This window comes from Corylus avellana, chromosome ca3, assembly GCF_901000735.1.
Source record: "Corylus avellana chromosome ca3, CavTom2PMs-1.0".
Classification (NCBI taxonomy): domain Eukaryota; kingdom Viridiplantae; phylum Streptophyta; class Magnoliopsida; order Fagales; family Betulaceae; genus Corylus; species Corylus avellana.
Window position 1 is genome coordinate 416,225 of NC_081543.1, and position 19,432 is coordinate 435,656.

Sequence of the window (19,432 nt, forward strand, 5' to 3'; positions counted from 1 at the left end):
GCTGGGCTGCCTTCCAATGCAATTTAACCCTATGCCCAATTGTGGTTCTTTCATCATTCATGTCATTTGGAATTAATCCCTTATTAGGGGCCATCATTTAATAAGAAAATTCCATTGGGTTTCTCTTGGATGCATGTAGACATAGGTCACAAGAAATACTTCTTCCAGCAACAAAAATGGACCTTTTTGCACTTGCACAGAAAAGTACACACCACCAAGTCCGCAATTTCCAAAACAACTTGTGTCAGAAACTTCTCATGATAATCAAGCAAACTGCAAAACATATTTCCCTCAACAACCACGCAAAAGAAATAATATTGCCCCAGTTATGACATAACATGATAATCAACCCAACTGCAAAACAATATTTCCTTAACAACCACGCAAAAGGGTCATAATATTGCCCTAGTTATAACATTGATTTGCGGTGGTTTTGCAATATAAATTTGGGTAGAAATTATTTTTGAAAATTAGCTTAAAAAGTAAGGTTGTCCAAGAGCTTATATGTATACACGGTTAAGATTATACTTGACCCATGTGGGATACTTAGGATTATAACATTCCATCACGCTTCGCAACTGGCCTGATAATATCCCCTTTATTTTTTTGGTGATTCTCACATGCATTTTTTAAAATATTACACGCGAGAATTGCATGCTATACGCATTTTAAACATATATCAATTTAATAGATTTAGTTGGAAAAAAATATTCCAATCCAATTTAGAACAAAAACTTTATCCTTTTCAATTGACTGCCTCGAGTGTGACCAGGGAAGCACACACCTAATTTATTCGTGGAAGTAGTTTTTTTTTTTTTTTTCAAAGATACCTTTACGACAGAGAAGTTGTTATTTGATAACATCAGATCCACTTGATTCCAATGATGCAACTTCTCCATTGCTAACAGGTTTATGGATTAAGAATTTTGCCGACTCTAGCTAAATCTCTAGGTTACCAAACATTACCTATGTTTCGTTTGTCATTACTTCTGATAGCCAATGAGATCTAATAATACCACTGAGGAATCAACTTTTCACATTTTCTTTTCGCAGTTTATTGTGTCTTAAGGAAGCATGTGCGTGCAGTCTCTTCTTAGTGAGTAAGCAAAGGGCCAATATAGCTGACACAGTGCAGATGATATGTACCATGGTTTTACAGAGAGAAATGCTATTTTTTCATCTCTATTGGATATGTTGTACCTATACAATCTATTTTAGGGTTCTAGGTAATATCAAATGTTAGCTTTGGATGATGGGACTACCATCCCTTGTGGTAGAATAAATGAAGCTGAAATTAAAGAGGAAGATGAGAGAATTCGAAGAATTGTTAGCCTATTAATAGGATTGATCCACCGAGAATTGAGATCCCTTACAATTGATTATCTGGATGATACAAAAGGGTAAAGGCCTACGAGACTCACTTGCCTAGGGTAGAAAGGCCTCGCACCTTGAGCTGCCCCGAGGCAAGTGGGCTTTGGAACTCCCTTCTCCATGGGGCTACTCGAAGTGTAAGTCGTTCGGGCAATTGAAATTAGAGGATATTTATCCAACCTGCTAACTTGGCCAAATTTCAACCAAAGAGACTTTTCATTTGTCCACTACAATTTTTACCCCCATAGTTTCAGATAAAGATGGAGGATATTTATCCAACCTGCTAACTTGGCCAAATTTCAACCAAAGAGACTTTTCATTTGTCCACTACAATTTTTACTCCCATAGTTTCAGATAAAGAAAGGTCAACAAGCAATTGAATCTGAGAATGATTAAGAGCATCAAATTGATTAATTATTGAACATAAAGTAATATTTACAAATTGAATAGGGGGAATTGTCCCAAAGATAACCAGATTATATGTACAAGTATGTACAGAGATCTTTCATCTGAAACAAAGATGTACAGAGGACTACAGATGGGTAATTATCTTCTGAGAAAGAATGTACAGTGCATTTTAGTTGCTGATATCGAAGTATTTTGGATCCGAAGGAAAATGATATTCCACATGTAACTGCAATGTAGAAACACCACAAATTGTTATAAGGACATGCAACAAGCTGACATCCAACCTGCTATATACAACATATATGTCTTATATATAATACCTTGCCCTCATCAGCATCCGTATGGCGTTGGGGGAAGACCACCCTCAAATCGTTATACAAATAGAAGCGCCGCCCTCCTTCGATGTCCATACTTCTTGCTGCTGGTTCAGATAAGGAATCAGATTTGCACTTCTGGACTGACCTTGAACATTTCTTAGGTAAAGGGCATGAAAATCGGAGGTGAAGAGCATAGCGCAGAACACCGGGGGTGGTAGCATTCTCATTGATCTTAGGAGGGCTGTATACAGATTTACTTTCAGTTACATGATTCGTATTTGTTGGGAAGTTGTCCTCCCTACCAGCATCCATCATTTCCATATGCACATCATCAACCCCATTTGGGTTAGCATCACCATCGCTAAGCTGCATGGTTTGACTAGTTTTTGGGATCAAAGAGGGTATGGCATCATTTTTCAACTGAAGATCTCTAGGTCTTTCATTCCCAGATATGGAAGTTGGAGCAGAAGGAGCCAGAGTGATCTTTTGCCGCAAAAATGTCTTCCATTTGAGCAACATGGAGATGAAAATGACCATCATAAGAATCTCAGGCCACTAACAATATACATATTTGAAAGAGAAAAAAAATGCATACGAATATGTTTAGTTTAACCACATAATATAATGCAGGTTATATAGCATCACCGCTAGACTTGAGTAGCTCAGCACATACAGTATTGATTTTTCAACCATGAGAAAACAAATCTATATTATAATCTTAGCAAAATTTTGTGCTTAATGCAAGTATGCAGGGTGTGGGCTATTTAAGGCTATTTTTGGATAAGAAATTTCAGAAAGAGATCATGCTCAGGATGAGCTTCGATTGACCTCAGGCCTAGTAGGCCCAGTTGCACCCGTTCAAACTTGTTTGAACCCGCCGCATAGCATGCTCCCCCACTACTTTATCTTCCTCCTTCCCTCCAATGGGAATGGAATGTTAAATATATTACATGATGCCACAATCCTTTATATGCCCCGCAACTTTCCTTTTGACATCTGTACTGTCACGGATCAACTTTTTTCTCATTACATGTATGTCTGCGAGCAATCAAGCATACTTGGAACTCACAAAACTTCAGATTAACAAAGGACAGAATTAATGCATAGGTGATACAGCATAGATCCCAAATTAAAGTACTGAAATAGAATGACTGTCTTCAAATCCATATCAAAATTTCAAATACCTGCCAATATAGCTGTTACTTGAACCAATCAAAAAAGTATTGGCAAACTTCTAAAAGAACCAAGTAGAAATCACATTATTAATCATGCAAAAGAATTTGCTAAATACTGAAAAAACTTCTGTTTGTGATGGAAAACTACCTTGGTACCAGCTGGCATGTCACTCAAATCATAATTACAAAAGAAGGTGTGGATAGGTGTCTTTTCTGGATTGCTGAGAACCTGCCATAAGCAATTCAGTTTGTTAGTGTATGGCAACCTTCTCTTGAGCAGTAAAGCCATCAGCTATCATTCATGCTATGCATTAATGCACAAATACATGATGTAACACCCCACCCCGATCTAAGGGCAATAAATACTTGCGATTATCCATGAGGCACTACACTATCCTTATAATAAATATTTGCAGCAGAAAGACATGCTATAAAATTTCTCTTTTCCTTTTATCATGTAAAACCACAAACTCACCTACTTATAGAAGTACCGGAGCACTAGAAATAACATCACTTCATTGATGTAACTTAATTACATATTCACAATTTATACAAAACTATACGATAGTGAAAGGGCACGTGCCCACATAACATGATTTATAATGACCAAGTCTCCAGCATGGGACTCCCAAAAGTCTGACCCTATGATCCTATTGTACAAGTGTACATAACCGTCTGGCTTGCTCGTTCCCTGACTGGCTATAGATGTAAAATAAACATTTTACAGGTGTAACTGTAAGTCCACAGTTCAGCAGTAGATGATTCCAATCAACCGTGTGTGACGTGAGCCCTTATTTGATAAAATCCTCTCTCTCGTTTTACTAAAAACCTTAGACACTAATGCTATTTTCCGAAAGACCAATTAAAACTTTTCCTATAACATATTTTATGACTCTAGTAAATATAAGGGAAACACAATAAAAGTCTTTGAGGTAAACACTAATGCTGTCATCTTTTGCTTTAGCTCTACACATAAAAAACGTGCATAAAATTAGCCTTCCTGCTCTCATGCATAAAACATAATACGGTTAATACCATACATAGCAGTTGAGACCTATCACATTCTAACGAAAATACTCAGCTTCAAGTATTTTCCACAAAAAACTACTCCAAATCCCAATTTTTCTTCCATAACTTTCCTCCTACACTCCATCGTAGCCGAACAAACTACTCAAACTACTGAATTTCAAAAAATTTATTCTTTTGATTATACCCTAACTTCCCACTTTCACTCTTTTAAAACAACCCCAAACTTACTCCTACAAACCCCAATAGCTCCACAAATCCACGACGACAAGAATCATATTTCCGTAGCCTACAAGCTTAGAAATGACAATGCAGATAAGGGGTGTATAAAAATCATACCTTTAGAGCTTCACTTCCAAGTTTCTCTTCAAAGTCCTTCATTTCTCTCACTAGACTCTCTTTCTTATTTTCAAGAATACTCAAGAAACTCGCTGTATCTCTCTCTCACTCGGCCTTAAAAAAGGGAGAAGGGAAATTTTTGCCTTCAATTCGTTCGTCTTAAATAGCCAAATTTTTTCAACAATATGCATTAGCATTCAAACGAAATATGCTTCCGATCAAATAGCATCGAGTCAAACACATTAAATTAGTGTCGAGACAGCATCACGTCATTCCACGCAAAAGTTGACACGTGGAGATATTATTGCACTCAAACAGCATGTTTTGTTCGAACGGGACCTAACAATTGGCATTAAAATGAGTGTCCAATCAGTTTCTTCTGCACGTGAAAAAATCCTAGCTGTCCATCTCAATTGACGATTTGATCCTAGCTTGACACCTAGAGATGTCAGGTGTGACCTACGATTATGGTGGGACTTAATACCATCCTAAATTCAGTGCTCTCAATATTGAGACCAAAAGTTCTAAATTTCCATTTATGCTGCCCATCACATATATCAATCTTACTTTCTCCCACATTGGGAACTACATAGCTTAAAATAATGAGATCAAAATCTCTCCTATACCACATGATCATTATTGGTAGTTTCCTAATAATCATAGAACACCAGTAGCTCTTTTAATGCGAAAAAACAATTTAACCTAAACTCAATGCCTTCCTCTAGATACAAATGAAAAGCAAGTTAAATAGCCACTTACCAGTTGTATGCGTCCTTTCATAGGTATACGCAAGCGACTCTTTTCTGCTTGTGATTCATCAATGCTAAGGTTCCTCTTCATTTTGGCACCCCTGCACTTGCTTGCTGGCATATTTGCGGGAAGGTCAATTGTTGAATAATACAATAAGTAGTTATTTCCATCCACACTGGTTACAGCAAATGGAAGTTTCTGTGACTTGGGTGAGAAATTCCCTCCAGTAACATTCAGAACAGCAAGGAAACCCTCAATTCTCTGAAAGTTTTTTTTTTTTAAAAAAAAAAAGGGAAGTGAAATTAAAACCGGATAATGCCAAGTTATAAACCATAGTGAATTCATTATGAATCAAATAGAGAAATAAGAACTTATATCATAAGACTGAATTTAAATGCCAACCTGACTAACTTTCGCAAATAATAACCGACCAGACAACAGAGACTCCTCAAATGAACCAACCAAAGACCTTCTAACTGGCAGTCCACTCAGAGATCTAACCAATTTCACATGGGAAGTAAAGTCAGAATCCTGACTCCAATGCTGTCCCATGCCAGTGGTATTCTGAGGAATAAACAGGTCAAACTTCTTCTGCAAATTATCAAGATCTTCTGATGATCTACTTGGCATCCTAATATTGTTTTTTCCAGAAGATAAATAGCCTGAGAAAGTTCTATCAAGCGACTGTTCCATATCCTTGAAAGTAATATTGTCATCATCTGACTCTGTTGTATTATCCTTACATCCTCCTGTAGATTTCACCCTTTCGGATAATTTTGGACCAAGGGGAGACAAAGACAAGGGAGGTGAAACCACCTTTTTTGGAGTTGGAAGTATGGCTATTGCCCCTGTTTGGGACCTTACCTTGGTTGATTCTCCTGAGTAATTACATTCAGTCGATGATATAAAATGATGATGACATTGAGAGTCCTGTTTTTCTAGCAATGGGCCATCAGTGAAAAAAACTGACTTCGTTCCACAATTATCATCCAATGAATTCTTCCACTGTGGGAAACATGACAGAGAACATATTGGAGTATTGAAATAATTGGAGTTGCCTTTATGAGCTCTCTTATGCTCTTGTAACATAGAGACATTGTAAGGATCATTACTACTGTGGAAATTACTCTGATCAACACCACTGCCAATGTCTAGAGAATCGCCATTAAATTGATCAGTGAGAAGCATCCCATTCAAAGGAGACAATAACCGCTTCCTGACCACTGATCCAGTGGCCTCGTTTGGATTATCTTTTATACTAGCCACAGCAGAAGAAGATTGATTTCCATCAAACACATTAATAGGAGAATTTAAAGCCCTTGATTCAAAACCCACAATCCTAGGAACAGGTGTCTGAGTATTCCGTCCACTGATACCAGGAAACAAGCCATTTTGTTCCATAGAGTTAATCTTCAGCTTATGCATGCTGGATCTACCATCTTTATGCATAATTGAACAATCTGGTTCCTTTGGAAACTCTGGGATGGTTCTCCTTTGCAACTCTCCGAAAGAAGCACTTGGAATATCCAATTGAATGCGGTTGCCCAGATTTCCTCCATGCATTGCACTCAAGTCACAACTTCTCACAGCAACAATTCTAGGTGGATTTTGCACAAACGTGCTCAGTGATGCTGCCACTTCCTCAGCAATACTGCCAGAGGACACTTGAGGCAAGCCCATTCTACAGTTCAGTGTATTGTTCTTCTGAATATTCTAGAAGGTCTTCTTTTATTGACCCTATCTACTCCTACACATTTATTCCCCTTATTCCACTTTTAAGTTCCAATGAACAACTAAAATCAAGTCACCCAGCCCTACCAATCCCCAGAAAGAAAATTAAAACTTCACATGCACTAATTCCCACTAATAAAAGAAGCAACCTTGTCTAATCTGATTTCATATCTATATATCTCTTTGATCAAGAGTACTAAATCTATTTACCAAATGCAATCCCATTTCAACCATGGCACTTCACTAAATAGTACAGATAAACTCGGTCAAGAATCCCGAATCTGAAAAGAACAGGTAGGAATCCACATTTCGCCTTCATACCAGGAAGCAAAGAGCAAAGTGCCATTCATTGTTTTCCAAATATCAATGCACTATCCTGGAATAAAATTCAAAAGAAAATCAACTCCATAAGTTTTGTGCTGATAGAGAAGACAGAGTGAATGAGAAATACATCTGCAAACTTCATTATCTTTTCTTTTTCTTTTTTTCAATCAACAATCATTTAAAGAAGGATACATAAACTATTATCTTCTTCTTTACCTTAATTATCCCATGTACAAAAAGAAAATTAAATATAACTACGATAGTAATCACATAATATAAAGTTAATTATTCGAAGTAACTTTTCATCATACAACTACTAATAATAGAAATAATCCAATTTGACCAGTTTTGCTTCATAATAAACTGAAAACAAATTCTGGAACGCTCTCAGCCTAATAAATGTTGACCTCAACAGATAAAAACCAGTACCCGACCGTTTAAATAAAAGCTATCCAAACCATCTCCTGCAAGAATTTCGATAAAAACCAGAACCCGACCGTTTAAATAAAAACTATCCAACCATCTCCTGCAAGAATTTCCTCAGTGTTACTTTTGGTTGATCAGAAACTGTAAGAAAGAGGAAAAAAAAAAATCCATTTTCAAACTTAGTTCTTTCATCATTGCATAGGAGATGAAACTAACACCCCCTCCCCCCAACTTAACTAAGCATGTCAAAATTATTCGTTGTCAGTTGAGTTATTCATTTCTCTGAAACCAGAACAACAAGAAGGATAAGACCCAGTATTCAATACCCTTCCTTTTCCCAATTTTCTCCCCAACCACAACAGATAGCAACGTCAAAAACATCAAAACCTCAAATCGCTGCTAAACTCAATGATGTCCGTGACATCAAAGCTGTTCCTCAATTTCCACTAACATATCCAAAAATAATATTAATAAAAACAAAAACATCAAGGGGGGGTGTGTAAAAAAAAAAAACGCACCAGTTAAGCTTGCGATCAAACACAACATAACATAGAATTAAGCAAGAACAATCCAAAACCCAATTTCTCTCTCTTTGTTATTCTAAGCTTCTCTTCCTCCTTTTTCTCCTTCGGGTCTCTTGTGTTCTATTCATCTAATCTGTTAAACTATTGTGTTTACTTTTAATCTAAATCTGTGTGTGTGGGGTACTGGGTATTGATTAGACTCACCAAAGAAAAAGGTCATGAATATTGGTGGATGGCTCGTATTAAGCCTCCCAAATTATTTTTGTTTTTTTTTCTAAAAAAAAAATGATGGGTCATCATCGCTTTAGCCAGAATTCTTTGGCTGGCTGCGTTTGTACCTTGAATACCGCAACTTGGCAAAAGGGTAAGGAAAAACGCATGTGATATGCCGTCTGTTTGTGGTTCCAAGTTGCGGGCGCTCCTTTCTTTCTTGTCGACATCAAATTTAGACTGCCATGACTTGTCCTTTGCTTAGCCCCAAGAGACCAATGTCTATCCTCCATTACTAGTAAAAAACTTAGCTAAATTGTTGTTAATGTGAGGTGATTTTTATGGATTCTGACCAAATTTGGCTTTAAAAACAAAAAAAACATATGACCAGTTAAACGCCGGTGGTCTAAAAGAGACTCTTTTTTTTAAGCATAGTGAACGGACCAATTCATACTTCTTCTTCTTTTTTTTTTCCCTTAAATTTTCAGGTAATAAAATTGCAATTCATATTCTGAATGATATGATTGCATGTGGGATGTCCTCCATCACAAAGAATAGTGTTCTGGCCTACAAAGAAAATTGAGTAAAAGTTGTAAAGAAGATATCTCCTAAGTGCTAATCATGAAGACATGAACCACGCTTCAATTTACAAGGGACTTTTTCTAGAGAATTCAATAGGTTTTGATTTCAAAAATTTAAGCTGATAAATAATGCTTACTCCCTTAATTAATACTTTAACAAAAAAAATAATCTACATTAATCAAACTAGACGATTTGAGGCATGTTTTTCCTCTCCGATCCCTTGAGGTCAACTCTAGTTATAGGCTGCATTTGAATGAAGACGAATATACGGGTGATGGCGGTTTCCCACAAATTAATGTTCAGATGCGTGAGGTGGACAAAGTCTTCTTCTTAGCTGGAAACCTTCAAGTTTGGCAGCTTCCTAATATTGCCGTCATCTTCGTCTTCTTCTTTTTTGGTGTCATATCATATATTATATGTTGATTGAAACGTCGAGTGACGTCTAACCACTTATATATCAATTCAATTCAACCCTCACACCATACACTTAGGTAATTTTCTTTCACCATACATACTTACGTAATTTTCTTTCTTTTATATGAGCACTATAATTCAGGCAGGGATGAGTGATGATTCACATCACACCCGCATGCATGATTGTTTATGCACGCTCGGCGTGATGTTTATCATCACTCGACAAGGATTCACTGTCCGAACAAATCGCTCAAACAAGAAACCCCTCTCATATGAGCCCTACAATTTTTTCTAAGCCTCTTCTTTAAGCAGTAGATTGCATAGAATATCAATTCCTTATTATGGTCCCATTGTTAGTGAGAAAATCCACCCTTTTCTTGTTTTATTTGTTTAACTTCGTTTGTTTCTGTTCGGTTTTATGTGCCAATGCTAACCACTCCAACTAGTCCGACCCCAGGCCAATCATCCTATTTGTATGATTGTATCACATAGATTCTTCCAATTTTTAATTATTATTTTTCAATTAGATAATTAAAATTAATGCTATATGAAAATAATTCAATAATCACCATTTTAAAAATATTTTGAATAATTATATTTTCTATAACTATTATAGAACTGAACTGAGATGACATGCACCAATAATTTACAAAATATTATTACTGGTTTCAAAATCATTAATAGATACGATACGTTAAACTTGCTATAAATATATAAAGTTAATATACTTTTTAAAACCAAAATTCAAAATCACAATCAAATCATACCTTAAAAGTTAACAAAAATATATAATGATAGAATTAAATTCATGATCCGACGAATCCCTGCCGTGTTCTCTCGCACGGTCGCACCTCACGAAATTCCTTCACACATGCTATCTCGCTCACGCGCGCTGAGAGACGCGCACACTCACGCACTCTCTTTTGTCTTTCTCTCACTCCAGTCTCTAAAAATCGCAAAGCAAAGCATAAACACAGAGGCAGTGGGAGAGTAATTGCTTTTTAAATTTGGTTCACTCCGAGTTTGTAGGTTTTTGTGTGCGAGTGTGTGTTTGGAGTAGCGAATCGAAGCGGAAGGAGAAGAAGAAGAACTGAAGAAGATGATAGACTTCGCTCGCGTGCAAAAAGAGCTTCAAGAATGCAGCAGAGACATTGAGGCATCGGGCATTAGAGTCAGCCCGAAAAGCGACAATCTCGGGTGTCTCATCGGAACTATCCCTGGGCCCATCGGCACGCCCTACGAAGGCGGTACCTTCCAAATCGATATCTCTTTGCCAGGTCTCTTTTTGGCTTTCTCTAATTCAATTGTCTCCAATTAAAACTTTCGCTCTATTTAGTTTAGGTTTTCTTTTATAAAGGTTGGGCTGAATTTATTGTGCAAAGAAGAAACCTTTTTGGGGTTTGAGGTGGTAAATTGATTGAATTGTGTAATGGGTGTGTAATTAGGCTTTCGCTCTATTTAGTTTAAGTTTTCTTTTATCAAGGTCAGGGCTTAATATCCTGTGCAAAGAAGAAACCTTTTTGGAGTTTGAGCTGGTAAAGTGATTGAATTGTGTAATGGGTGTGTAATTAGGCTTTCGCTCTATTTAGTTTAGGTTTTCTTTCATCAAGGGTAGGGCTTAATACGTTGTGCAAAGAAGAAACCTTTTTGGGGTTTGAGGTGGTAAAGTGATTGAATTGTGTAATTGGGGAAAAGTGTGTGTGTGTGAGTGTGATAGCTTTGGGAAAGTGATTGAATTGTGTATATGGAAGTCTCAAAGCTGTAAAATTTGTCAAAATGTATTTTGTGTATTTGTTGTTTCAAATGTGTGCGATTGTATTTGAGTGTGTGGGTTGGCTTTGGGGGTGTTGGGGTTTAAAGTGATTGAATTGTGTATACAAAGTCTTAAAGGTGTAAAATTTGTCGAATGTATTTTATGTATTTATTGTTTCAAATGTGTGAATGTGCAGTTGTGTGCGTGTGTGGGTTAGCTTTGAGGTCTTAGGGTTAAAGTGATGATTGAATTGTGTGTATAATAGAAGGCTTAGAGGTGTACGATTTGTCAAATTTAATTGGTGTATTTGTTTTTCCAAATGGGTGAGTGTGAGATTCTACGTTTGTGTTGTGTGTGCGCGCGCATTGTTAAGTGGTTGTTTTGATAGGTAAAATGTAGGGGAGAGGATCATAAAATTTTACTCATTGGTTGTTCCTAGCTAATGTTTAACTAGTTGGTAGTTGTATTTGGAATGAAGAATGAGGATGTAGGTGTTGCTTTAACTTGCTTTGTGTCCTTTTTGCAGATGGGTACCCTTTTGAGCCTCCCAAAATGCAGTTTGCAACCAAAGTTTGGTAGGAAAAAGATTATGCGTAATCTTCTTTATTTTTATCTCTAGTTTTTTTTTTCTTTTCTTGATTCATTTGAGAGATATGGTATTATGTGAAATTTTTCTCACACATGGTAGTTCACTATGAATGTCTCAACAAATATATGATTGGAAGAAGTGAACAATGTTTTTTTGAAACTGTTCTTACCTATTTATTTTTGTTTATTGTGTTCACAAGGACCAGAAGAGCGAAAGAATGTAGGAAAGTGAAAGTTTTGATGTTGAAATTTATTGTTTTTGACTTCATGATTTAACATCTATGCATAGGAAATAGAATGAGCTTACGAGATACAGTAAGAAGTTAGATTAGGATGTCAGATTTTGAGAACAAGGTTTCTGCTTTTATCATCACATGGAGCCTGATTATTAGTCATTTCTTTATCAATGTCAATTGCACCAACCACTGGTTAGATATATATCATATGGATCTCAGATGCATCAATGTCAATTGTTCTTCCATTCTTTCTTTTTCTCTTCTTTAAACAACTTAGCATGCAAAATTTTTAAATTTCTGCTAGTGGCCAGGAGATGCATAGTGCTTTTTCTCTGTGAGTTTGAAGTACATTGTTGCTGATAGATGTTGATGATAAGCAAAAAGATGTAAAACTTTGTGTGCAATGGACTAGTCCTGTAGTTTTTTACTCAAATCCCTGGTTAGGTGGGTGTTGAAGTTGATCATCATCAAAAATTTTATTCATCAAAAAAAAAAAAAAAAAAAAGGGCAATTTTAAGTGAAACTTGAGCGATGATGAAAGCTATCTTCTGCAACTTTTCTAATTTCATTTCCATCCTTTCAGGGAATATGCTATGCTGGCATTTGAATTTCCAATGACGTCTATGTAGGTTGACATTAATGTTATTGTAGTGTATAAAAACCGACAGATTCATTTTTCTTCGTGCAACTAGTCTGTGCGTGGGTTGTATTCTTCTTATGATTTTTAGAAGCAAAGGTTAATAGAACTCTTTTCCCAGTTAAAGGAGTTAATGGGAGGTTCTCCTAAAATTGTGAAGTTGAAATAAAGACTACAGATTTTGATCACAATGGACTGACTGAAATCAGGGTTCTAAGTTGTTCTGCTGATTTTAGACTTTTAGAAATCATTGGTTGGTTGAAAATTATATAGCACTCTATGCTTGATAATATCAAAGCGTCTGGTCAGTGTTTATCCAACATGTTTAACACCTGAATGCTTTTTGTATGTATGTTTACCTGTTTAAGGCACCCTAATATCAGCAGTCAAAGTGGAGCAATTTGCCTGGACATCTTGAAGGACCAGTGGAGCCCAGCTTTAACTCTGAAGACAGCCCTTCTTTCTGTACAAGCACTGCTTTCCGCGCCTGAACCTGATGACCCTCAAGATGCTGTAGTAGCACAACAGGTCTTTAATTTAATTCAGTGCTTTGATGTGAATGTTGCAGTAGCTTAGAAATAATAAGAATTTTTTTTAAGTAAGATTCTCATCTCATACTATATTAGCGTCTGTATGTGGATGGTGCAGTATCTTAGAGACTATCAAACTTTTATCGGCACAGCTCGTTACTGGACAGAAACTTTTGCCAAGGCATCATCTCTTGGAGTTGAGGAAAAGGTATGTTGCAGTCTCTCTGTCGTGGTATCTTTCTCTCTCTCTCTCTCTCTCTCCACGGGTGAATGTAATTTATGGGAAAGAGCAGATACATACCTGCATGACTTATCTGTCAGTATCTTCATGATTGAAAAAGTATCATCTTCAATTATAGAATGTACTTTTTGTATCAGGCATGTCAATACCTTTTTGTAATGTCCTCCTTTCTTGAATCATTCATTTGCATAATGTAGTAGTATGTATACATCAATGGCAATATGGGTAAAGCCAGTGTTGGAATGGTACAGGTGCAAAAACTTGCGGAGATGGGCTTCCCGGAAGCTCTTGTGAGAAGTACTCTGGAAGCAGTTGGTGGTGATGAAAACTTGGCTCTTGAAAAGCTTTGCTCTGGCTAGGGTGTGCACCAGCTGCCAACTTTTTTACTCGTTAAGTTTTATGGACCACTCACCATGAGGCTGGAAATTATACCCACAGTTATTTAACTTGGAATAGCTTAGTTTTGCCTTTAATTTATTTCTTGTGAACTACTTTTTCTCGGACATATCATTTCTTATGATATAACTGGATCGATATCATGGTATATCTACTTATTGTCAAGCAACCTCTGCAATGCAGAGGGTGTTGTCGTCTACACTATCAATCTATAGATGGAGCTGAAATGTTCCAAATTCAAGAAGGAATTTGTCCCACGAAGCACCTTGTTTTAATCAAATAATGACTTTTTTCTCTCTATTCCATACGGGGGAAAGAGGAATAATCAACCAATGAGTTGATGAAAAAGATGGAAAACTACTGAAATTCTTGGGTCAAAAAGGCAAGGGGACTCACAAGGGGTAACAATTCATTATTTGAGTGTCGGTTTTGGTTGCGTTGAGGTATGCATATAAAATTATACACAAGTTAATTATAATTAAATTCATTTAATTAAATGGGTTAGATTACTTAATTTTAACTCATTAATTTTGTGTTATTTGCATCAAGTCATATTAAAGATTACAGTTTAGGCTAAAATTTATTGCAGTTGGTGCAGGAATGACACCATCTCTGTTTTATTCTTTATTCGATCAGCCTTCAGCTCTCTCTCTCTCTCTCTCTTCTTTCCAGTATTTTAGGCACTACTATATTGGAAATATAAAAGGATTTGATCTGCGAGATTCTTTTCGGTTTGTTTTCAGAGTGTAAATAAAATTCGTGGATCTTATTGATCCACATTAAACGACAACAATGTTAGAGCAAAAGGTTCTGCGCTCTCTCACCAATGGCAAACATGCTCCATTTGGGCAATAAAATTAAAATAGCAGAAAACCACGGAACCTCATGCCTCATGCTGCCTTGAGGAAAATATGTATGAATAATACGTAGCCAAGTTTGTTTGTTTGTTTCTACGCAGTATCAAGCCCTCTTCTTCCCCAGGCCTATTCCTTTTACTTTACCCTGTCAAAGTTGCAGACTGGAGTTAACCATTTACATTCCTGTGGAGGTCCTAGGTAGTGACTTTTGACAAAGGGAAAATGTACTCTCTTTGCAAAACTTATTATACAAGTAAGAGACACTATTTATCAGATTTCAGCCATTTCTATACAATATTTTGCACTATTTTCTTCTAATTCCAAATGTCGCACGTTCTATTTCCAACCACACATAGTTTGAGAATTTAAGGATGTTCAATTTCAAATGTTTTCAGACAAATACAGAACACAAACACCTACCACTAACTCAAGAAAATCAACAAGTGTTTCATGTGCTGTTCTGGGACCAGGCCCACCACCAATCAGTCTGTAAGTTTTGAGGGTGGTGTATTATTGAAGCAACCCTCAATTCCTTTTTATTTTTCTTTATTATTTTGTCACTTAATAGAGGAAAGTAGTGTGATTTTGAGAAACTGGGTAAACAAAAAGGTAATTTTATTTAGTATATTCTTGTATATTCGTATAATACTCTATTAAATTGCATTATTCAAAACCCAAAATCGAAAAATTGAAAGCAGGATAAGAAAGAAAGAAGAGCTCCATTTTATTGATCAATGAGAGTGCAAGAAAATACATAACCACTTAACCATGGAAATTATAGACTGATAACCTCCTTCCAGGAGGGGGCTGACAGACGACAAAGAAGGCCATTGCTAAGACCAAAGCCAACACCAGCCCTATCAGCATTTCATCATCAGAGTATGAGCAGCAGATTCCCATTTTCCTCTCTTTTGGATTCCCCCTCCCACACAATCTCCCAAATCCCAAGGAAATTATATAGAAGAACGATGGAGTGCAATGATTCAAACAGTGTTGAAGTGGTGATTAAGTCGTGGACTCCTATCCACACAACCGATGGGAAACTGACACTTGAGTTCCAAAATGTGGTTCTGCTACTTCCCCTGCTTTTTGCTTGTTCTGGTCCGTCTAATTGCTTGTGGCTATAATTAGTGCCAAGAGTTGCCCAATCATGCATTCCTTTCTGTTTGTTTATTATACACAAATAAATTCATTCTTTCTGACAAAAAGGCTTTCCTCTTCATGCATAGGTAGCTATTCAGGGCCAACCCACTTTGTCCAGTAAGACCTTTCTTGTTCCACAACTACAAGAGTCCAATTCCAATAAAGAAAGCAACCCCCACAGGATTGAGATTAGAGATACTGGATTTAGGGCCTGTTTGGTTTAGCAGTTTGGTAAAATTTTGGTTTAGCCTTCAATAAAAAAACACTTTTTTTTTTTTTTTTTGAAGAAAAAAATATACTCTTTTATCTCCCTTCAATGGAAATTAAAGTTGCTGAATCAATATGGATTGTACAAATGAAGAGAAGTAGTCAAAGGTAGGAATCTCAATCAACCAACCCAATAGGTCATAATAGTGACGGGCAATTTATTTTGAAAACAGAGGATAGTCAACATACCTACTGAGGAATTTGATTGTATAACGGTTTACCTTTAACAACACGGTGGGTAGAAAATGCTTCAGCTTTTTAAAAGCTGGGACTTTTTTAAGAAAGTGAAATTGCTTTGAAAAGTAACCTTCAAGTTGCTTCTTAAAAGCATCAAGAAAATTCCCAAAAGTCTTGTAGTTATCAAATAGCTCACAAGTTAAACTTTTTTTTCTAAAGACTTTTGAGACATTTAAAAGCACTCCCAATATGCAATCCATTGTCCCAAAATGAGTGAAAGGAGAATTACAAAAAGAAACTTGCTCAAGCAAAAGGGACACAAAAGCCTCTCTCATATTCGGTCTAAAATTAAAGGATAAAGAGAATTTTTTGAGTTCTCATAATAGTAGAGAATCTCACACCCCAACAAATATGAAGAGAAAACTTTATGGTATTTGTATCGTGTACTTAGTAACCATGATAAGTGCATCAATCAAAGAATTGCAACGAGGTTTTCCGTTGAATGATAAGTAACTTTATGTGCGAAGAATTTTACTCAAATGATCAATTTTATCTTCTCAACTTAAACTTCTAAAATAAATAATAATTTAACTTGCTAACATTTTGATGTAAGACAAGAATTTCATCTTGTACCCGCTGGGCTTTTAGAAGCTTTTGATTAATAATATTATCGGTTTCTATTCATCTTGTACCCGCTGGGCTTTTAGAAGCTTTTGATCAATAATATTATCGGTTTCTATTCTATATCGACGTGTGTTGATTGTGTGTACATTAAGAATATAGCGTTTTTTTCATGGTTATCGCTCCCGCTACGTCACATTTTCTTTAAAAAAAAAAATCTTATCGGCATCATTTACTCTCATCCCCAACCCTAATGGACGTCTGTGGGGGAAATGGAAGAGAGGTTTGGTAGACGGAAAGAGACGTGCATTACTCTAGAAAGAGTGAGCAAACAAGACTGAAGAGGAGCATGGAAATGTCAGCAGCACATTAAAGAAGAGAATTCAATGAGGCCGAAGGTGGAAGTAATGGCGACGTGATCGCAGAATTCAACGCATTCAAACCAAGCATGTTTTGAGTTTTGGACACATTTCTTAATCGCAATCCAAGTCTTGTCCTTTCCTTTGAAATCACGCCATTAGTGTTACTTTGACATTTTCATTTTGATTATTCTGTCTCCTACACACTTGGGAATTTCTTAATCTTCTTCTATTCTTCTTCTTCTTTGGCTGCCTTTCTTTTCTACCCTTGGCTTTTGCTTAAACATCCAACATGCCCCCAACAGATTTCTAATTGTAAAAAGCTTTTTTTCTTCTTCTTTTTTTTTCTTTTTTTCTTCTTCCTTTTTTTTTTTTTTTTTTTTTGGTTAAGAGTTTAAAACAATCTTTTTATTTGGTAAAATAGAGAAGATGTATTTTATGGTAGAGATTATTTTTAAAAGATATATGTTAACGACATGGTACCATGCCCTTTCTCCCTCTTGTTTAATCTTCCACTTCTTAAGAAATATTTTTTTTTTTAGAAAAAAAAAAAAGAAAAAGTTGTGAATATCACTTAGTTATAATAGATAGAGGATTTAAAATAATAATAATAATAATAATAATAAAATAATTTTCTTCTCTTTACAACCGTCCACTAGAGACTTCTACCCCTATGAAGAATATAAGCATCCTTCGTTGTAATAAAAGAGCTAAGGTATCAAATCAATTGTTACTTTAGGGTTTCCTTTTCATATATTTTATGGTCAGAATCTCAAATAGTTTCATCTACCATGCACATAGATTAAAGCACCATGCTACAAAAGATTGGGACAGCCATGAATATTGTTTTTGTATTTTGAGTTTTTTTTTTTTTTTTTTTTTGGTTTTTATGGATGATTTGGCACTTTGATGGTGTGACATTGACATAATTGGGTGTTGACATGAACATTGACGTGTTAAATTATAAGACATATGTGTGACACATAATCGTTAATTTTGACTATAGCTTATTTAATTTAAAGGACTTATTCTTACAATATACAATTACTAAATTCAAATGAGAAGAAAACTTAAAAGCTAAATATGAATTTTCTCAACCTAAAAAATGTATTCTAATCCCATGCAATAGAGCAATCTATATGAAAGTTTGTCTATATTCTATCTGTTCGGAGAAGTGTCGGGATAACTCAAACTCTACTTGCTTGAACTGTCTAACCATACACTCGAACATATGACGTTCAGACATATTCTTACATAAAACTACCCTAGCTAGCTATTATAGAACAATAAATCAATCCTATTACATGAAACTCCCACGAACATGATGGTTATTAAAGGTTCATATGTCATACCTTTTTATTCTATATATATATATATATATATATGCTCTCAATTCATAATGAAAACTTGAATGAAAACCCAAGTAACTGCAGCTATACCTAACGACTTTCAAATTTGGCATTATCATCATTTTAGGGTGTTAATTAATTCAGCTTATCATCTCATCTCCTCTGCTTGAAGAAAAAATATGCCATCTTACCTAACACTAACATCGTAATATTGGAAGAATATATATATATGTTTCTGGAAGAACATTTGTATAATATATTGTGATTGTCCTTTTCTTTTCTTGTAATTAAGTCTTAGCGTAATTGCTGACATTATGCTTCGTGGAAAAAAAAAATAATGTAAATTTGGAGCAAGAAAGTCAAGTCGTCCATGGTTGACCCATGGTTTTTATTGTATTTTTACGGTCTTTGCTGATATACTAATCTATTCCAAAAAATATTAAAAGGCCTTTTGAAGATTAATAAGGCCGGCGTTGAAATGATGAACTAAAAGTTGAAAATTGAGAGCACAAAGTCCATTGCCTGTACATAAAAATATGAAAGCATATGTGAACAGGAGCACAAGATGTTATAAACAAAAGGATCTGGATTTTCTGAAATTCTCCACTCGAACTCTAGAACGTTTGAGAAGCAAACGAAGGGGGAGTTTGGATCTGAGTGACCTAAACCTTCCTATCTTAA

The 19,432-nt window shown here is 35.8% G+C and overlaps 2 protein-coding genes across 3 annotated transcripts; one reads left to right on the plus strand and one right to left on the minus strand.

The window, feature by feature from the left end:
* Positions 1–1,760: 1,760 nt before the first annotated feature.
* On the minus strand, positions 1,761–8,625 carry LOC132175170 (uncharacterized). 2 transcript variants are annotated; one of them, XM_059587023.1, is made up of 6 exons: positions 8,596–8,625; positions 5,789–7,493; positions 5,396–5,647; positions 3,420–3,500; positions 2,100–2,597; positions 1,761–2,005 (listed from the first exon to the last, which is right to left on the minus strand). In XM_059587023.1, the coding sequence occupies exons 2-6, from the start codon at positions 7,064–7,066 to the stop codon at positions 1,949–1,951; spliced, it is 2,166 nt and encodes a 721-aa protein (XP_059443006.1). In that variant the 5' UTR covers positions 7,067–7,493; positions 8,596–8,625; the 3' UTR covers positions 1,761–1,948. The 2 variants fall into 2 exon arrangements, with proteins under 2 accessions (XP_059443006.1, XP_059443005.1); XM_059587022.1 differs by lacking the exon at positions 8,596–8,625 and adding an exon at positions 8,386–8,585.
* A 1,824-nt stretch (positions 8,626–10,449) lies between these two features.
* LOC132176482 (ubiquitin-conjugating enzyme E2 27) lies at positions 10,450–14,235 on the plus strand. Its single transcript, XM_059588707.1, has 5 exons — positions 10,450–10,874; positions 11,877–11,925; positions 13,180–13,339; positions 13,460–13,549; positions 13,834–14,235. The coding sequence occupies exons 1-5, from the start codon at positions 10,697–10,699 to the stop codon at positions 13,939–13,941; spliced, it is 585 nt and encodes a 194-aa protein (XP_059444690.1). The 5' UTR covers positions 10,450–10,696; the 3' UTR covers positions 13,942–14,235.
* Positions 14,236–19,432: the final 5,197 nt, after the last annotated feature.